This window comes from Phasianus colchicus, chromosome 2 (assembly GCF_987193195.1).
Source record: "Phasianus colchicus chromosome 2, bPhaCol1.hap1.1, whole genome shotgun sequence".
Lineage (NCBI taxonomy): Eukaryota > Metazoa > Chordata > Aves > Galliformes > Phasianidae > Phasianus > Phasianus colchicus.
The window spans coordinates 60868236-60890456 of NC_143437.1; the positions used below are offsets into that span (position 1 = coordinate 60868236).

Sequence of the window (22221 nt, forward strand, 5' to 3'; positions counted from 1 at the left end):
TAAGATGCTCTATAGCTCATCATTGTTCTGCATTCAGAGGTCCTAATGAAAGTCAGACTCTGTATCTCCTCCCAGAGAAAACTGCTAGTACTCTTGACCACAATTTTGATTTTCTTTGTTGGCTATCCTTCCTGCTCTATCTTTTCCTGAGGTTGTTTCTTAGTCTTTCTTCACATGGGCTGAAAGTCCTCAACCCTCAGTCCCTTCCACTTCTCTCACTATGTGTCAGCCAGGGCATGCACCTCCACAGATATGAATTCAAACATCTCCGTGTTGGTAGATTACATGGAGATTTTCCCAGACTCCTCCTGTTCAGTAACTTAAAACTACACTTTTTTATCTGGCCTAGACTGAACAGTGTTCCACTTCTACCAAAAGCCCAACATATCAAGAAGAGCTGCTAAACTTATCATCCTTACCTCCATTTTCACTGTGCATAACAGGACCAAGCTATTTATCACTATTCAGGCCCTGGTGTCATCCTCGCTTTTGACTGCTTTCAAGCACAACACATTTCAGCTCTGCTTACATCCCACAGATTATTTTTTCACAGTGTTGCGTAGATGATATATGGGGGTGATAGAGTGTGCTCACCAAAGCAGCAAATTTTTCTTTCTAGAAACACAGAGACATGCCTTTTATACTTTTTCAGAGAATACATCAATGCTACAAATGTATGTGGGTTTGCTGTTTTTTTTCATCTCAGTCTTCATGTCTGCTTTCTTAGCCTGTGATATGATGAAAGATTAAAGAGTAGCTTATGAAACTTCACCACGGCAACTGCTGATGTCATTGCGAACTAGATTCCCAACCGGGGCTTAAGATGAAAACCAAATTGATAATTGACAATATTTTTGACATTATTCATCCAGCTAATTAAGGCACAGCCCTATGCCATTACCTATGCTTAAAACTGAATGAACAGAAAATGCAGCATTATTAACTCAGTCCTTGGCATGATATTAATTTAGCCCACAGAAATTCAGCATTCATGGAAGGTACAGATTATTTACTCCTTTCCCAATCTAAAGCAGAAAAACAGAATTATTTATACAACAATTTCTTAATGCAGTGTCTTTGATTATGCTACTGAATTAAAAAAAAGCATGTGAATTCTTCTTCAGAAAATGAATGAATGTATGGTATTCCATATACTGTAAAAGAAAGCAAGGTTTTTATCCATTTAATTGCAAGCACAGTTAAGCACCAAAGGAAGAAAGACACATGCTACTAGCTGGAACAGTTTTGCATGTAAGGCCTAAGCAGTAATTCTCCCTTTTGCTATGTATCTTGTTTTTATTTTTTAGAATAGGCAAATCACCGAATTGTATGTGCACTCCCCTTTTCTATTCTTCTGTGGCAAGTCACTGATAAAATAACTTTATGGTAGTTTGTTCCTCACAGTCTACTGAAATGCAGTCAACCCTATGGCATGCAGTTAAGGAGAACACCCACCACACAACCAAAATTCTTCGGGATGGAGCATAGAGGTTTGATCAGGACTTCTAGTAGATTTCATGAAGAAAAAAAAATGCAATTAGAAGAGAGAGCTAAGATCTGCATATGCTGCAAACATGTTGCACTGTCTTTGAGAAACACTAGCAATAAGCATATGTGATTAACTTTTGTATCTACCAGAACTTTGGTAGTATTTGGATGACAGGAATGAGAATGAATGTAAAAGGATGACACTCTTCCTGCATTTAAGTGAAACCCCTGAGACTCTGGACTGGGACAGAGTCCTAGATAGAAAACCAAGAGGCTGTGCAGTCATGCTGCAATATTGCTGCTATCTTCAGGAAGGGATATCAGAACTCATTACAAAAATTGCATAAGGCAGTCAAAGGTAGGCTATTAAAAGGAAATGTTTAAGGTTTCCATATGAAAGCAATATAATTCATCAAGATTTAATGGGAGAGAATATCAACAAGATGAAGAGGAAAATATATCGCAAGGATAACATTGTAAGTTAGATACTATTTAGTTTGATTTATTTCCTGTAACTTGAAGTAAGAACAAGCATGGTCCTAGCTTTTCCCATGGATCATCAAATAGATTCATACTTAATTGGCTTTCCATGCCGCTCTCTTTAAGGGCTTGAGTGCTACTTTCATTTGATACAGCATTGATTTTCTCTGAAGTTTCCTCTTATTACAGTTACCCTGATCAATTAGTGTTCTATAAATAAAGAGGTCAGATTTCTTTCACTGGTCTCATTAAATTGCACCCCTGCTGAATTTCTGTGGAGAACGGAATTGGATCATACTGATAGCAATAGTATGAAGATGCCCTCAGGTTTTCCAGTGAAAATCAATTGCTGGATATTCACAATAAAATGATTTGAAAAGCAAGACCCAGCAAACCTTACTTGCAATTCTAAATAACTTAAAACGACCAAAGAGAAAGAATGGGAAAACGAGTGGCTAAAGGGCTCAGTCAGCTCCACAGTGATATATAATCCCTCATCAATTGTAACTACTTAACTGAATCACATTGTAATGCAAATATCTTGCTGGAGTCTTGAGCAAACATATAAGTCACCATGTAATGGTGGTGTGATTACCAAGCAAAGCTAAAAGCCACTGATAATATTTGGTGGTGTGAAACAGGCTAATCATCACAGGTATGACAATGTAACTTTAAAAACCTACTTTAGAGAGGAAATTTTACTCAGTGAGATTGGAAACAAACATAAAACAGGAAACTGAATTGTCTAATTTCAAACATTTCAGAATTTAATCTGAAGGATGGCTTTTAGGTCTCCATTATGTCCCTGCAGCCTGCCATATCTTTTCATAACTATTCAGTTTTCTCCTAATGTCGTATACAATCTATTTTCTTCTCTGTTAAGCACAACTCTTCCAAAACTTTTCCATCTTCTTCTCAAAATAAAGCAACACTTTCATCATAGAATTTCCTGCAGATTGAAAGTATCACTTGCAAAGGTTGGGATTTTTAACTACAATCCTTGATTGCTGCATGTAATAATTGTTTATGCACTCACTGGTATAAACTATGTATAAACTATGATTATTTTTTTTCTGCTAAGGTGTTAAGGAACCATTGGAAATCTCAGAGGACTGGTTGTGCTTTCTGAAGACTTTGCAAGAACAACACTGGAGCACTACCACTACTCAATGATTTATCTTGGATCCTTCATATTTAGTGTGGTGGCTCTGAGCCAGAAGATGCACTGCTCTAAATGACACTGTCAGTCAAATAGCTTAACCCAGGACAATGGCACATCCCAGCAAACTCAGAAGATTTTGTGGGTAATAAAGAACCTTCACTGAAATATCAGGTAAGGATTCATGCCAACCGCAGGGTAAACACACTTTTAGGGAGGCCCTCCTTCCAAAAAAGATTAGGAAGTGCAGAAAATTGAAATTCACCTCTTCTGGATTTCTGGATTCTTCCAGAATGTTTAACAGATTCTTAAGAACCAACTTACACAAGGAAGATATGAACAAATACATTTGAAGACATTCTTTAACCTCAGATTGTATGGTATTCGAGTCAGTCATAAGGACGAGTAACTATTTATAGTCGAAACTCAGGCTTAAACTGTGATGCACCACATTAAATCTAATCCAAGAAGCAGTAAGCACTATAGCATAGCCAGAACTGTTTGAGGTGAGATGCTGACATAGGACTTTATCAGTTTTGAGTGTTGGAGTTACATGTGTTTTTTTGACTGAATCTACACTCAGACCTCCACATAATGAAAGGTAAGTGCAGCCATCTCAGAGTTCAGTCCATATTCATGTTCGGATATTCATTACATTTAGACAAACATTAGTGCTCATTCTTTTTCTTTACAGTACACACTGAAATGGATTACAAGCATTCCTTTTCCATTCCACGCAATAATAACTCAAAATTGTTTTTCAGGAACTTCTTTCAATCTTTGCAAAATATGCAGGAAATGAATGTAGAAGTCTGTTTTGCCTTTGGTTAGTTTCTTTCTCATGTTCTTTTTTTTTTATTGCTGTTATTTTGTTTTGCTGTTCTTTTTTTGATATATTATCCAAGTTGTGTTTCTTTTAATTATTTTTTCCTTTAAAATGTAATTTTCTTTACATGTTACAAATCTAAACTTGCAGATCCTGAATGAGTTTAGAGCACCAGAGTAACACCTATTTAAACACAGTTGCACCAATTAAAACAAATGAGAATCGAACCATCCTAATTTTTTATGATTATGAAGCATGAGATGAGAAAAAACCATCTCCAGCTAAACTCCAGCTAATTTCACATTTCTGTAGCAGTTCACCCAAGGAAGTCTCCCATGTGTGCTTTTTCAACATTAGGAAATATCATAGCAGTTTTTCCCATATGACAACCACTTATAACCAAAGCCAAATTTTTGCTTATAAACCAAATTAAATTGGACTCAACAAAATAATTTTCATAGGAGCTGAACCCTTGATAAGAAATATAAATGAATAAACAAAACAATCACAATAAATTGCACTATAATGTTTTGAGGAGAGAGCACAGAAAGTTTAGCTAATAAGACAGGGATGATGTGCAAAGACATCATGTAGAGAAGATAGTAACAGAAAGCCAACTGTGCACAGCCTAATAAGATCACAGAGGATTTGTGAGTGTCACAGAAAACAAAGGTTATACTAATTTCAGAAAATAATTCCAAAAATGATCCAACATATCCTCTGAGGTAAAACTAAAAGAAGTACATAAAAAATAGACAGATAACACACTCAATCTGGACACTATAACAAAAAGGAAATTTAAGTTCCAAACATAAGAAGGATTTTGCTGATGTTCATACTAAGAAAGAGACCACAAATCTCACATCCTCTCTGGCAAACAAGACAGGAAGAATCTCCTCAAGTCCTGATTCCACATCACTATTGCTGCAGATACTTCATCAAATAATGCCTTTTTTTGCCTTACTGTGAATCAAAAACAGATATTCGCATACCAGTTTCTGCTCTGGACCCAACAGCATCTGCTGAAATAACAAAGGGTTTATAGGGGGTGACAATACAAAATAAAAAAAAATAAGGATTAGCACTGAGAGAAAATCTGAAGAGAAAGTAGCTGTGGAAAGGTCTCCAAAGAATGTGCCAGACCTGCCTTTAAGCCTTTAAATTAAACTGTGCAGAGTAGTAGAAAATATAATACATGAGAGCTAATCATGCCTTAGCAGGAAGGTGAACTATGACCTTAAAACATGTCTTCTGTCTCTGTCTTTACAATTTAGAACGAATTAGTTTTATTTCTGATATGGAAAAACTTATGATATGCAAGCAAAGAGAAATATTTAAGTCTTGACTGAAGAAAATCATTTCCAAAAATAATTATATATTTTAAAATTGAGGAATGGTCATAACCATATATTCACTGAATCATGGCCTACTAGAGACAGGAAGTCAATGATGGAATCAAGAGTTAATTCCCTTTGCCAAGCTTATGCTGCAAGCCCTTCTTTTTTCAAGCTGGTGGCATTCACCTTAGCATAGTACTAAATCTTCAGCTTAACCAAGGCAATTTATTTATTATCACTATTTAATACAGATAGATTCAGTTTCCCAAATTAAAAAAGAAAACTGAAAAGTCATTAGCATTTAACAAAGGCTAATGAAAGAGGTAGTATCTACATATAGAAAAAATCTCTTCTACATTCTTTCTCTCAAGCAGCAATAATATTAATTGAACGCTCCTCTCTATTAACAGAATGATGGGGAAATGTTAACTGTTTTCATTGGCCTTTACACTAATCATGGCTAGCTTGTTAAAGCAGAAGAAATCTTCAGATATATCTTCCTTGATCATGCAATGTCATTCCACTACATCTGCCAGACGTTCCTGTCGTTTCCAGGCCCCATGAGCTCTGAGTCATCTATATCAAACAGACCAGCTTCAGTCTGAGCAACTGCAAGGACAGTTTCCTTAACAGCTTGGTGGCCAGAGGCCTCGCTTATTTCATACATGAAGAGATCAAGACTCATTCTCTAACGTCGCTTACCAGAGTGACACAAAGAGCAATGAGAACCTTGGTTACAGGGAGGCAGTAAGGAGATTTGAAGCTGACTAGACCCCATATGTGGAGAATATTTGGACAGAATGACAAGAAAAGGCTGAGATCTCCTTAGGAATCTGGGAGGATCTTACCATGCCATGCAATCACCCACAACAACTGAGATTTCAGAGCATGACACCAAGACATCAGTGAAGACTGGTACAAAATAAGGCAATGTGGAAAGGAGTGGCATAAGGAATTAAGGCAGTGGCAGGACAGGGACAAAGGCTCGGGGGAAGAGGGCAGAAGGAACAGGCATAAGAATCTGCCAGCTAGATCAAAGAGTCTGAATGAAAGCCAGGATCCTCACAACTCATCAAGCCTTGCTTACAGCAAATAGCTGCAAAACAATGGCAAAGTGCCCACTCTCTTCCTCATACTGCTTCACAAGGAGGATGACAACCCACTACAGTCAGTTACTCCACTAACTCCAGCAGCAGAATTTGCATGATGGATATTTAACCCCATTATAAATCCTTGTGCCTTTTAGCAAGACACAGTACGGCAATTTCTGGGGGAAGAGTTTTGTTGCTTCCTACCACTTATTTCAAAGAGGTAGCAGCCCACATAGAGACAGATGCAAAGAGCAATTAATGAGAAACTTTAAATTTACGTAATGCTAAAATTCAGGCTCCTGGCTTGACAGTTCAGGATCAAATTTCAAATCTTCCTCCTCACTGAAAGTCAAAGGCAACTGGACAGGGAAAATATAAAAAGTACACAAAAACAAGATCACAGTGGGCACCAGAAATTAGATGACATTTTCAGCAGTAATTTTTCAGTGGAATAGCTCTCACCTGGAGAGAAAAAAAGAGAGAGAGAAGAGTATCCCACATCTTTAAAGTGTGTTTGTGTGAATAAATATATTAACAATCAAAAGGAATACAGTGCCTTTTATCGATGAGCATCATAACAAAATCTGGCAAGCAAATGAAGTAGTCTGCCTTCAAATAATAGGTTTTTAACAGCATGGATCGTGCTGAAGATTAGCCATGTCTATACAGACATGCCTGTAAGCAAATGCACTCAAGCACTGGCCACCAAGTGCTTTCTTAACTGGAAGGTTTTGCCTATCCAAACATCAGGTGAAGAGCCAGCGTTAATAATCAGCTCCAGCCCACTCTTTTTTCACAGCAAATAGCCAGCAAACCTTTATATATATATATATACTATTTTCAGAGGCTCTTTATTCTAGTATTTTCTGACAAATGGTATGTTGCACAGATGTAATACAGAACTAGGTGACTAAATTTAAGCACTGTATATGGATATTTAATAGGAAGATGAACCAACCATAATGTTCAGATAGGACTCCCTGTAAGATACTAATATAGTTTAAATTCAGAGAAAATGGGCATAGAAAGCACTGTTATTTTCATCTCTGGATTCTACATACTCTGGTCTCTTTTACTTCCACTTCACACTGCTGCAGCAAATCTGACTGTGGATATTATGCTCACAATTCACAAGAACAGCTGACTGAAAGATGTTTTGGATAGCTATAGTAGCTGCAAATATGCTGTCTTTGTGATCTTTCTGTTTTACTTTCATGCTCACAGTAACCAGTTTGTTTTAGCTTGTGAATCCTCCCTTTGTTACAGAAAGAAGTTGTGATCAGTTGAACGGCCTGCCTTGTCCCCGCAAGGCTTTTGCTATCTCCCTTAAAAATCCTCAATCTGAAAGCGAGTCTTCTTTTTTCTGCGACAGTACTGACTGTCCATATATGTTCAGTTTGCAGTGTAAATGTGTATTATCTCTTGTTCCCCAGTTTTTCATTTAGGCAAAATGCATTAATATTCAGCCTCCCATACTTACACAGTTTTGCAAAGCCTACCCGTGCGGGAACGCGCAAAATCAATCTGTCGTGTATACAACTACTATTATGAGCTAAATAGAAACAAAGTATTTAAGAATGGAGTCCAAGTTGATAAAATCCTAATTATCAGTTAACCAGCCATCACATAGAGTGTTTCATGTACACCCACAACTTTCTAGTCTGCAAAGCTCATTTATAGTTATCGCCCAGGCTGTGCATCAGGATTACTAATAAAACTCAACTTTCAATATAATTTTGAAATTGAATTTTTAGACTTTGACACTGTTTTTAAACTTCTTTCTGAAAACAGTGGTGTCCTGATGAATAATAAAAGCCCAAGTAGTTACAAAGCAGCTATCACAAATAAAAGAATCATACCTAGAACCTCCTTCTTCCTTCTGCCCAAGCATTCCAAGCTATGAAAACAGAAAAAAAGTAAGGGATAAAGAATCACAGAATTGCACAGAATCACATAATTGCAGAGGTTGGAAGGGACCTCAAGAAATCATCCAGGCCAAATCCCGTTTGGGGCACCTAAAGATTAGGCACTGAATACTCTGGTGACAGCCAATACAAGGTGCTAATTCAGGACACGAGTTTAAGTTTCACTCTTGTGTACTTGATGCTTCCTTCTGCCCAGGTTTCATAGCCTTGAGCTTTTAGGTACTCATATTTACCTAACTCAGACAAACCATTCTCAGAAAATAGAATGGTACATGTTACATTTGCTTATGAGTTTATCCTTCATTACAGAAAGATAAGAGATCTAAGTTTAAATTATCTTTCTCATTGACTAGGAGCAACATAAATCCCACACCCACTTGCATCCACAGTGAAGTGTATTGCTCTTTTCCAGAGGGACAAGGCCAGTGAATCAGCTGGGATTGCAGTGTCAAGAATCCCAGCCAACTGCCTCAACCTCCACAGGAGACAATAGCCATTTCTTGACTAGTAATCCCTTTTGATCTAAAAATCAAAAGTGGTCTACATTGCACCAGCAGCTGGATGGCATGGCACAGTTGGAATGGATATGCTAGAAATCCAAATTATTTAATTGCTGAATCACAGATAATCACTGTCCTTTAAGATTAAAAAATTCCATAGCCAAAAGATTATTTTCCTGAACTGCATGCACTTAGGATATTTTTCTAATGTATTCAAGTCAGTCAGGGGCATGATTCTTTTCATGCTCCCATTTAACACATACGTGTAGACAAAGTGTAAAGTGGAACCTGTATACAGTGGAAAGCTGTATGTATTTATTTATTATACTTTCAAAAGACATTTCCTGAAAAATAAACAGTTATGAAGAGCCCAGAAATGCCATAGCTTGTAAAAAGTTTAGTTTGGAACATGCCATATTCTATTCACAATGTAAGCTAACCAAATAAAATGCAAATTTAGCAGATTTCACTGAGGAGGCAAAGAAACTTGGTTAACATCAAATATAGTGGTCACTAATCCCATTTCCCCTTCCCATCCAAGTAAGAAAAATATTTAAATTCTCCAAGTGGTAAATTCAAGCATCTTGAGCCCTGTTAAATCTTATAAGTGAAAGTAAATTCTATTTCTGTGATTAAACAGAGAGTATTTACAAAGATCACAAATAAACTCTGTGCCTGAGATGCTCTTATTCTTCTTCATACCACTTCAGTACTTTTTACTTTAACACTGTTCAGAATTATGTTTCTGCTACAAATTTTTGTTAAAAATAAAAGGCAATCACTATAGAGTGTAAGGAAATTGAATATTTTAGGCACTAAATGCTGCAAGAGGATGCAAGTAAATGCATCCCTCGCCCAGGATTTCTCTGCATAATCTTTCTACCAAGATATTCTCTTATTTTCTTTCTCGTCATTATTATTTCTGAAGGGAGGATCGCTGTCCAAGATGATCAATGCAATGGGCTTGAGCCCTTTTCATCAATCCTAAGATAAATCTACATAGAGTTGCATCTCTACTTACCTGAAGTCAGCAAGACTGGAGACAGTGAGAAAATGATGCCCTAGGTGCTGACCACTGTCAGAGTGAGGATATTAGGACATACAAAACTGGGTACATGGGTAAACTAATCAAATGGACTTCACCTCAACTCAGCAATGAACCAACTAATGCCATGAGAACACAGTTTAAGACTAACTTATAAGTAACCAACTTATCCACTAACATCCTCAAAATAACCTATGGTTAAAGTACAAAAAGAGACACCATAATTTAAAAGCAAAGAGTACTGAAGTATTTATTCATGATCTAAATGAGAAAACAACTGCTAACTTTGAAAAGCAACACAAAAAAGAGGAAAACAATGTTGAAAACAATACAAGAAAACAGGACTTTTATAGCACAGATCCCACTGCTGCTTTGTGATATACATCTGAAGACTATGGAATTACACCATTGTATAAGTAAGCACAACAAAATGAAAATTCAGATCATCATTAATGACTGTCACTACCTTTCTGTGTGCAACAGCAGGCTGAGTACTCTTTCAGCCATTTGAAGATTTAGATCAAAACTCCAAATTACTGCTATACCTGTTTCTTCGAAATAGCAATATCAAAGTTCAATATCAAAGAAGAAAGTTCAAAGTTAAGATTGCTATTCTGTTTTATAAGTAATAAAAACATATAAATGATGAAAATATCACAGAAAATAAGTATATGTCCTTGAAAAATCAAAGTACACTACCTTGTTTAGCAGTGAATTACAGGTATTTTTAACACAGTAGCTCAAGATTCTACAGGAAACAACCACTTCATGGATTCTAGTTTTTAATTTTAATAAGCATTAAAAAACCACAGGAGTCAACAGTATATTTTCTACGTTTGTGCCTGTGCCGCATAAAGTACATTTAGAAGGAGCAGTAAGAACTTTAAATAATTGCACACACAGTCCAAAAAGATGTGCTCAAATTAATCCTAACTCAATAAAAAGTCAAACACATACTAACCTTTCCATGAATAAAAAGTCACAGCTACCTGTCCCACACTTTTCAGGCCAAGTGATATAGTGTGAGCTTGTCTCCAGTATAGCCAACAAAACAAATGGCCTAGCAAGTCAGCAGCACCCCACACTCCATTAGCCCCGTTCAGAATGACAAATCAACTGTTTCTAAGTTGCAGCTGCAGAAGCTATGGTCTGAATCTGCAGGAAGACAGTCACTTTGGGATAAAGACAGAGATGTTACCTCATCTTTATGGCAGGGAAGGAGCCTACACGCCAGGACTTACTGCAGTTAGCAGACTGAGCTCACATATTAGCTTCCTCCACTGTAATTTGTCTGACGATATATTAAGGTGCTAAGAGCCTTGCTATTTGGAAGAGTGCATAATTATTTGCTTTTTTAGCCTTCCAGATTTACAATGAACTGCCAAAAAAAAAAAAAAAAAAAAAAATTGGGAAAAGAAAGAAAGAAAGAAAGAAGAATATTACCTGAAGGCCCTCTATGGCTAACCTAAGCATACTTGGTGTGAGCTTGGAGGCCTGCTTGAAGGTGAAGTTGCTCCAGTCTATAATCAAAACAAATCCATTCACTTGAAGCTCAGGGTCTTCTATCATGGCTTCTAAAGAAAGAAGTATGGCGCGCAAAATATCCACCAATGTGTACCTGTGAACGTGAAAGCAAGAACTGGTTAAGCCATGTGCATCAAGGTATGGTGGAAGTTCTGAGCATTCCTCCTTTGCACTGCTTATCTAGAGTCCAACAGCATATATAACTTCAGAAGTCACAGATATGTAAGCTTAGGAAGGTCTCAAAAGCTTGGTGAGTTGACTTCATCCTCTGAGTCATGATTACATATATATGGACCATCAGCCAACCAAAAGAAGAATACAAGAATATGAAACACCAAAAGCAAATTTGAACTTTTTTCTAGAAGACTGCCTAATTAATCTGTGTATTATCTCAAATGTCTGTACGAATGTATATAAACAAATGGTATTTTCCTGAAATTATATCAAATCTGAATCTAATACCAGAAGTCTGGACCCAAAGTTTCCTCCTATATTTTTTTCCAAATAATTGAAATAATATCCTTCACAAAATTACCCTATTAAAAAATGGAATTTCCACATGCTCCTCTTACCAATAATGTTTTCTCTTAAATCTACAAAGAAGGCGGATCTGTAATCAGCCTCAAAGATCTCAAAAGTAGAAAGTAACATACAATAGGGTTGGAATGCCTCTGGGACTAATAGCCTTTGTCTGGTGTCTCTGGTCCTTTCAATAAGGCCCTGTGACAGAATCAAACACAGAAGTTCTCAGTGTTCTGAACTCTCAGAGAAATCTCCACCATATCATATATCCAGCTAAAAGTACATATGCCTATTTCAATATTGCATTAAATTATATTAAATGCTACTTCTTTTAATACAGTGTGTGCACTGTTCCATTACACACAATCCTTTTGAAAGAAGGAAAAAAAAAGACAAGTGATAGCCATCTGATCTAGCTAACTTCTCACATTTTTCCACGTAGTTTTGTTTTAGCCTAGTAAAACTTGAGGAATCTCCTGACTACACAGTCCCAGGAAAGAGGATAATTAATGTCAGACTAACTCAAGTCAACAAGAAAAAGCTTGTTTTCCTCTGAAAAGAATAGGGGATGCATTGTTTACTATGATATTTCTCTTCATTTTAAAAACTCTTACTTTGATTTGAATTTGGTTTGGTTGACTAGGATAAGAGTTTTCATATTCTCTTCTCTCTATTTTCCACTTTTCTGAGAAGTTACTTTTTTCTAATTTTTTACTGTTCAAAGATCTCACATTTGCAGGTAGTTTTGTATGCTCCCTTTTATTGTTCAGATTTTTCCAGTAAGGAGAGAGAACTGCAGAAGAAAAAATCTTCTCTGTAATTTCCCTATGGAAGTCCTCAAAATTCTGAAATTCTCTATTTCCCTTTGGCAAGAAAAAAAAAGAAAAAAGAAAAAAAAGGCCACTACTGAAAATGGAAATTTTTCCACAGGGAGATCAAAGAGCTGTAATCCCAGGACCCCACTATACCCTTGCAGAAGGTACAGTGAAGCAAGCCTGGGTAAAGCTTCCCATGGGCCCAGTTGATGCTCTCTCCCTCTCTCCAGGCAGAACAGTTCCCCTAGCCCAATTGCTACATGCAACATCCATTTGGGAGGCAAAAATGCCAAAGTTGCTGTTGATGTCTCTGAACAAGCCAACGAATATCCGCAACTCTGTAGTGTAAAAAGTGACTTGAGGAAAAATGAAATCATCCATCGTCTCTTTCCTAACCAAAGTGCAAGTGAAATGAGATATGTTGAGGGTGTTCTGCAGCAGGAAGGCTACAGAAGGTTACACTGGCACTAAAATGGTCATAATACACCTTGAGTCACCAGTTAACCTATCTGCTACAGCACAGGCATGCAAAGACATTGGGGGATGCCTAATCAAGTACTGAAGTTCCCCTGTATGGTCAATGTCTTGTATAACTGCCAGCATTAGGATCAAAGCACACTTTGCCTGAGGGGGTGAGGTACACAGCATTGTGTTTAGGGTCAGGGGCAGGGCAGGAGAGTGGCCAAATGCCTTCGAAACCAGTGGGGCATGTCTAGTATTTCTTAATATAAAATTAGATAGAAATACACCCTGTAAGAGATCTTCCAAGAGATCTTCTCCATAACAGGGGCTTCACCAAGCAGGAGGCTACTGGAAACACCCAACTTCCAGTCCAAGATTCCCAGTTTCCTGCAATAGATCTCTAAACACTCTCCCTATGGGACTTTAGGAAGACATTGCATGCCTTAGATTAATGGCTCTCTGGTGGCAAAAGGCTGCTTTGCTTTGTTTGATCAGTTCTGTAAACAGTACATCTTTATATATATATATATATATACACCTGAATTATATATGTATATATATGTACCTAATAATATCCTGAAATTGTTAAAGTCAGTGGGAAAACTGTCAGATGTCAATGAGGACTTCAGCCACCACAGAGAGTAACCAATAGCCACAGGGCTGGGTCTCCACATCTATATTATATTCACCATCGCTTATTGCATGTTTGCTTAGTGTGAGAAATACTGTCTACAATGACAGTGACAATATTATATGTTTACCCAATGTAAAAGACAAAAGGTTGTTTTCTTGTTGAAAACAACATCCTGAAAAACAAATATCTAGCTAGAAGCAAGCAACAACTCTCTGTGTCAAAGGAAAGTATCTGAGGTACTCATTTAAGCCTAAAAGTCCACATTAGTTTTACACAGAGACTTGACACTGATAACCAAGCTTCCCCCCTCTAATACTCTTTAGGGCAATTAGCTGGAAATAAGAGTGATCTTTCATTCTGTAATGGACCTCCTCTTCTGCTTCTGATACATTACTTAAGTACAGTACAGAAAACCAGACAAGAAACACAAATCCATTAATGGCTATTTAAAGCAGCTTTTCTTCTAGACACATGCTGAGGTAAGCCAGAAATGTGAGCTTGGTGTGATAGATGAAATCTCAGGTGCTGCAAATGGCAAGCTGAGTACTGAATGTATCACCTGAACAATCCAAGCAAATGAAATATGATTAAAGAAACCATATTAAAGCTTTCACACAGTAGAGTTATTTGTGTACAGACTCATCTTAAATCCACTCCAGCCACATGTTGTCCAGCATTTCACCTCACTGCTACTACTGTTCACATTAGCACCAGGATGCACAGGCTTTACCACAACATGTGCTCCAATCTTAGCTAGGCTTTAGGGGCATGAAAATCCCACATAAACAGAATCACACAGAATCACAGAATGGCCAGGGTTGGAAGGGACCTCAAGGATCGTGAATCTCTAACCCCACCACCACATGCAGGGCCACCAACCTCCCCATTTAATTCTAGACCAGGCTGCCCAGGGCCCCATCCAGTCTGGCCTTGAACACTTCCAGGGATGGGGCACCCACAGCCTCTCTGGGCAGCCTGTTCCAGTACCTCACCACTCTCTCTGTAAAGAACTTCCCCCTGACGTCCAACCTAAATCTCCCCTCCATAAACAGAAGGTGGAAAAATTTACTTGATTCAGATACACAAGAAAACACACATCAAGCAAACCTATGGCTATACCATTGCCTACAGCCAACCACAAGCTAACCCAAATGGCACTGAACTTCTTTACATAATCCCACACAAACTATCTGATACAGTCAATCTCCAAACAAGCACTGGAAATTTAACCAGTAGGTAGGATAACTGCAGTATTACCCTGGATAAACAACATTCTGAGAACCGGGAGCTGTTTTTCACAACAGCCATGTCATCTTACTGCTGCATTAGTTATTCCACATAGGGAATTGCTTCCCCATAATTAGCTCTGTTCCAGCCAAAACCTTGATAGGAATATTTGCCAAAATAATTATCATTTCAGCTTTCAGAGATGTGTGATGAAATGTACTTTGCACCTTCACAGCTAAAAGCTGAACTCCTGATCCTTCATGAATTGTGAGTCTCTGAAAAACTAGTATACCAGTTTGAGAAATATGCATTACTCTGCATTTAATAAATTATATTTCTGCAGAAATACAGCACCGAGAGCACTATGTAAAAGCTGATATAGAAATTGCAGCTGTAAGGTGATATTCAAATTACTGGTTTAATACAGGCTTTTATTTTAATATTTTGCAGATTACCATCAACTTCTACAAATTCCAAGTAGGTAGCTTATTTTTCTTAGAAAAAGCCTTTCTCTAGATAACATAGTCTTAACACCCAGTCCTTGGGATTGCACTGCTGAAGCTTTCACGCCACACTGAAATTACATTCTATATAGATATAGAAATACAACCAATGAAAAGGGAGAAAAGCGGGATGAGAGCTACTAGTGACTGTGAAATAAATTTGGTACAAAGTGGCTCTGACTGCTTTTCTATACTTTAAAGCAAAAAGAAAAAAATATAACAGATTAACCTTTAATGTAAAGAGAACAAAATATGAAGAAAAGACACAATCATTTTATTCTTACTGATGTGTGTTAAGTTTAGGAGACCCTCATTTCACTCTGGTCCCAGTTCCAAGGCATTGGCTGCAGAGCTGTTGGAAGCAGGGTGCACTAGCAGCCCCACTGCAGTGCATGTCTTGAGGCAGCCTGGAGCTGAGCTGGGCACAGACAAGTCCTGCTTTATTTATGCCCAACTTCAGTCACATTCCCTTGTTCCAGCAGACTCTTCCAGCACACTCTGTAGCTAGCAAGGTACCACTAATTCCTAGGATAATCTAGAACTCATGGCTAATTTATATGTATTTAATGTCCTCTATTTATAGAATCATGCTTAATTCAATGAAGAGCTCAGACAACTTTCTTAGCCTGGCTGCTAAAGAGAGTAACACAAGCTGAAAATACATCATCACATACATAATACACTCATAATGTTCCTTTTCTATGTCAACCCCAGCTTGAGTTCAAATGAGGTGGGGACCAGTGTGTGGATACACTCTGCTGCCTCCTGAAATGTTCTGTTCCAGTTGACTTTGAGGCAATGAGGCTAGAACGGCTTGACAAGTTAATAGCCATGCTGACAGCGATTCTTATAAATGTAAGAGGGCTACCATTTCTACAGCAACAAGGCCTACTAGAGTAATGCCTCACTGAGGCCTTGATTTGTCAAGAACAGAACAGTTCAAGCTGCTGAACATCTCACTCTCTTGTTATTTAACAGTACCAGCAATTTACAGAAAAGAAAAGTTCTTTGAGAATTATTTAAGGGACACAAACAGCATCAAAGTTTTCAAATGGTTTACAGGAAAAACAGTAGGGAAGTAATTCTTGGTAGTACTTCACTACAATTTTTCACCTTTTAACTCTGCTACAGAAGCCAGTGTGGTTTCCAAATTGCCAAGAGAAGGACAAGATAGGGAGAACACAGGAGACAGAAGTCTCATGTCAAATCTAGCTGACAGCTGTTTTCAATACCAAACATCCTTGGTGATAGGTGGCAACTACCAAATTTTATGTTTAGACACATTTTGATTCCAGCCAGTTCACATTCAAATTCAACAACGGATAATCCAATTTGGCAGTTATCCTATTGTCTTAACTGCCATCCTACCCACAGTATCAAAAAGTTTTAAGTTAATTTGAGGATTAAAACTGGGTGGAATGATTATGTCACTCAAGGTGCAAACTGTTAACTAAGAGATAAATGACAAATCATTTGCTTGATTTTAAACCACATGTCTCTTGAATGTGCCAAACATGTAAGGAATCCACAACTTGTATTTTAATATCATCATTGTCTTGTGCCGTTGTGCCACTGTGGCTTAGAGGAGAAAGCTATCTGAGTCTGAGCCATCATCTCACTTCTAATCTACTGTTCTGGCTTAATATTTTCAAAATTTCAGTGAAAGAAGAACCCTCAAGATCTACACAAGGTATACACACTCAGATTTCCTTGCTTCATGATCACTACATCACAGACAAGAACCATGGATTAGTGCACTTGTCTCCTGCACTTTCTAGGAAATCTCTGAGATAGCTAATACAAGGAAAGAGCTGAAGAAAATAGCATCAAAATGGACCAATTTTATGAGGAGCTTGTGTACAGATGCTACAAAGCATACTGAAGAACATGAACAGCAAAAGATCCTTTGCTGTGAGAGCTGAAGTTATTCATGCCATTAACCCAAAAAAACTTCACCATCTGGACATGCGAAGAAGTGGAATCTTCAAATGCAAATACACCCCACAAGCCACACACAGATATGAATCCATGACCTGGAAGCTCATATAGAAGGCTGATCCCACTACCCCAAGTGTCATCTTGGCACGGATGATGGAGAGGGAACAGGATCCCATTGGAAAGCTGTTGGGCTACTTGATCTTGATGCTTTATCCTTTACCTTTTTCTTCTTCTTTTTTTTTTTTTTTTTTTGCTTTGTTTGTTTCAAAGTCGTGTCTGATTTAGTTGTTCAGAAGGAAGGACAGTTGGTACAGTTTTCAGGCCCTGCTTTAATGTAATGATTTAACAATGTGTAGACGAGCTTGTTTTACCATAGGAATTCTTGCCTCCCATGCCTTTTATTCTAATTGGAACAATGTAAATGGTAGAATACTGATGCTAAATAAATTACCTATAGCATGTGTGAAACTCATCTCAAAAAGAAGTCAGAACTTTTTATTTCTAATGGTTCCATACTGGCCATAATAAATTGTACACGTGATAAATTTGGAGGCTTGCTGTGCTCTATTTACTTAGTTTATGAAGCATGTAATGAGATCCTAACAAAACAAAGTTTGAAAAGGAATCCTCGCAGCATTGCTGTCAGAGGAGCACTGTTTACTTGCTGCAATACTTCAAATCAGTTAGAGCATGAGCTCAAGACATACTGCGCAGCAACTACAGTGTGCTCCCCACACAATACCCCACAGGTTCAGCTGCTGAACAACAGATAATGGAAATGGATAATTAGGAAAAAAGAGTGGCCTAGCTCCATTCCCAGGTCTGTTGTTGATGTGTTCTGAGCCTTGCAGCAAGCCACTCCCCACAGCTAGGCTCCAGGGCTCTCCCCTTTGTCTATGCTGTGGTCTCAAAATGAATCTCAGCCAGAGGAGAGCATGCCTGAGGCATGTGCTGCTGAGGGGTAGGAACTCTGCTGCAGACATGGCCATTGGGTATGCTGGTGGACCTCAGTCATTCTGCTGTTGTAAGATAAAGAATTGTACCAACAGCACTTCCAGAAAAAAATAACAGTAAATGTACTGTTGTGTCTGCTGGTCTCCTGCAATTTAAATATCAGCACAATCAAAATTAAGAAGAAAATAAAGTTATTCAATTCACATGGCAATTTTTTATATATATATTTTTTGAAGTGCTACTCTGTCTGAGCTCAAGTTACACAAAACCACAGAATCATAGGGGTTGAAAAGGACCTCAGGGGATCATACAGTCCACCTCCCCTGCTAAAGCAGGTTCCTTAAGGTAAGTTTCCAGTTCTTGGCATTCACTTGATTAAGTGCTGATGATCTGCAAAGTGTCACAAAGTTTCAGGAATTTTCTTCATTACTGAGAAATAATGGCAGTTAGCAGTCCATGCTATCTTAAACATGGAAAATTCTTCATGGTAGATGCATGATTTAATAAATGGTCCAAACATCCACTCCTCTGCTAACTCTTCCTTTGGTGATTTTAAGAGTTTGTACAGCTGTTTTTAAAATAACAATTTGACCTGATCCCTGGGAGGGACAATGAAGCCACTCACAGAATCCCCAGCCACATCACCCTGGCTCATCACTCATTGTCAGTGGCTCCATATGCCAGAAAACCACAGCAGAGTGAGGATCTGGCCCCAGCTCTGCCCACCTCCATCTGTATTTCCTGGTCAGCGTGTTTGTGGGTGCAGTTTCAATTTGTGCTAGACAGCAGCTTCCTTATCCCTGGGTACAACCCAAGGGCTAGCAGGGGCAAGGAAGCTTCTCTGGCAGGCAGCATTGATGTGGCCACTCTATCTGGAGGAAGAAAGGCACAGCAGGCAGAGAAACACTCCAGCTGAAGCACCCACTATTAATGGGAGCAAAATGAGCCCCCTCCTACAGTGGCCATGGACAGCCTGTGGGAGGGCCTTGCACAAACACTTATACTTCTGCACCCATTCTGTCCACTATGGTCAATGTTTGTGTCCTGCCCATTTCAAAGCAGCTGAGGGAGACAGTGCTCAGCTTGTGTTGTCTGTATAGGACAGTGTGGGTGAAGGCAACTAGCAAGTGTTTCAGTTTTCTCACTAAGTGCTGCAGATCTTAAATCTGCATGCACTGGAGACCCTGGAGAAGCCTAGAGATGCAGTGCTCAAAGCTGCAGGTTTTAGAGTCCTCTCTTTATGGATGCACACACTTACATGTACTGAAGTCAAGCTGTGTTGGTGATTTACAACTGCAGGAGAAAATAGGCATGGCATCTGACAGTCTTATAATACCCAGCCAAAAGCTAAAAGAAAGGGCCCTAATGGTAGGCAGCTTTCTGGCCAGCCTGCCAAGTCATCTTCAGGCTACAGCTGTCCCCAGAAGGATAAGATTATTCTGGAGACTGCATCAGTCTCCTTCAACCTGCTACCAGAGCTTTGAGTGCCTGGATAATACCAGCAAGCAGATTCACACTAAGAGTAGCATGAGTGGGGAAAAGAAGTGGCTACTCTAACTTTCATCCTAGCATTTCCAAGTGGCTCAGAAAGGGCTTTCTTTAGATGAGGGAAACAATTCGGAGCCTCAGCTTCTGCACAGGCAAACTTTTTAGCTCCAAAACCATGATGGATACCCTTGATTTGCAAAGAGCATCTCCCATTTTGTCCTATTGTACCTGAGCAGCTATGTGTGTGCTGAAGCAGAGAGACCAGCACAATGAGTGCAGCCAGCCTTTGTCAGGGTTGAGCGCAGCATCTGCCATATCAACTTCTGTGGTGAAGGGGAAGCAGATGGGCATAAACCCCAAAGCACCTGACTGAGAAGAGCACCTGAGAAGCTCCCAAAAATTCAGAGCCTAAAGGATGAAAGGGCTGAAGAGGTGCTAAGTCATCAAATACATTTCTTTTTCTTCCCTTACCTCCAGGCTGATGCCCAGCTCGTGTGTCCCACTGCCCACCCACCCATTCCCTCTGCTCTGGCACAGCTTTTCCCACACATCCCCCTGGGGAAGAAGGGGTAAAGGCAGGCAGGTGGCCCCGCATTTACCTGCTCTGGTCCCAGTTGGCAGCAAAAAGGACGAGGATCTTCCTGCCATAGTGGTCCAGGTTGGCTAGCCCACCAGGGAAGCCGTCCTTCAGCGCCTGTTTGATGCCCGGGTCGGTGGCTTTGAAGCTCTTGAACATGTCCAGATTCTGCTGGCGGTACTCAAAGTACTGGGCCAGGAGGCGAAAAGCCTCGAAGTGTTGAAACTTCCTGGCCCGCAGGAACCGCAGGATGAAGGCATCATCGGTGCGAAGGAAGCCGATGTCCGGCCGGGTGATGACCATGTCCCGCACCTCCTGGATGTCCTGGTGCAAGGTGTCGGGGTTCTCGTTCAGCTCCAGCCGGGCTTTCTCCAGAGTCTCAGGGGAGAGCCCTGCCTGTAAGTGAGTCATGGCGCTGCCCTCCTCCTCCTCCTCCTGCTGCCGCCCGCGCTCCTCAGCCTCCCGCACGCCGGTCCCGAGGCGCGGAGCCGGGCACGGCAAATCGCCGCTCCCCGCCGCCGGGCCTCGCCCCGCCGTTCTCCGGCCCGCTCCGGAGGTTCCCGTGTCCCGGGGGCTGCTGGCTCCCCCCGCCGGCACCGCGACGCCCCCGGCTGCTGGCTGAGCCGCGTTATCTCTCCCGCATAGCGCCCTCCCCGCGGCGGGCTTCGCCGGGCCGCATCTTCCCCGCAGCCTCTCAACGGAGGCGCCGCCGCCGCCGCCGGGGACGGGGCTGCGGGCTGACTGCTGCCGCTCGCCCCCGCTGCCGGTGCCGAGGAGAGGGCCGCTAGGCAGGGCGAGCGGAGCCAGGGGCTGCTCCCCTGGCCCGGGGCTGACAAGGGAGCTGCCCTCCCCGCCGCGGCACCATCTATGGGAAATCAGCTCTCGCCCCGCTTCGGAAGCTTCTTCGTGGGAGGGAAAAAATAATAATAAAAAAAAATCACCGAGCCAAAAAAAAAAAAAAAAAAAGGGAGGGGGGAGGGAAGAAAAAACCCACGAGGAGGAGGAGGCAAACCGATCTGCAGGTACTTCGCTGGTACCGGTGCCCAAGAGCAGGCACGGAACCTGCAAAAACGAACGGAGCCTCGGCCTGAAGGATGCTCGTCCCCCCTGCGCCCTCCTCCGCTCCACGCCCCGGCTCCCAGATGGCAGCAGCCGGAGCGGTCTGCGCGGCCCCGCCTTGCGCACACGGACGGACAGACGGACGGACACACGCCCAGGCAGCAGATCGCCGACAACGCCAGCGGACGCCGCCCCCGCGGACAGGATGGGGAGACGCGAAGGCTCAGCCTCTGCCCGCGACGTTGCGCGGAATTTGCGCCGGCGCTGAATGCTGCAAGATGGAGGTGTTGCTGCGGGAGGGGCCGCGCAGAGCTCGGGGTGCCATCTGCGGCCGGTGTGCTGCCTCCAGCCCTCTCGGGGCGGCATTTCTTAACGTGCAGCGTTGTAGGGGTAAGAGCCTGAGCTTGAAATACAGCAGCCTTCTGTTTTGGCCTCGCGTGTCTTAAATTGCATTGTGTTGCAATGAGCAGAAATACCGTGCTCCTGTATATCGGAGATGTCAGTGAGGAAAAATGCTTTTTTGATGAAGAAAGTTTGGGTCTGCGGTCAGATTTCAGGGAAAAGTTCCCGCTGCAGAGAATCTGACCTTTGTCTGAGGGACTGGACCTTTCTGATGCAAATGTGTCTGAAAATGAGGCGAAAGGCTCAGGGAAGCCTCCGCGTGCGC

The 22221-nt window shown here is 40.6% G+C and overlaps 1 protein-coding gene across 1 annotated transcript in view; it reads right to left on the minus strand.

The window, feature by feature from the left end:
• CLVS2 (clavesin 2) overlaps positions 1-21835 on the minus strand; it is a 58202-nt gene extending 36367 nt beyond the window's left edge. Inside the window, exons 1-2 of the mRNA XM_031611124.2 lie at positions 20518-21835; positions 11295-11469 (exon numbers count right to left, since the gene is read on the minus strand). Of these exons, the coding sequence (XP_031466984.1) occupies positions 11295-11469; positions 20518-20906 (564 nt within the window). The 5' untranslated portion in view covers positions 20907-21835. The remainder of the gene's footprint in view (positions 1-11294; positions 11470-20517) is intronic.
• Positions 21836-22221: the final 386 nt, after the last annotated feature.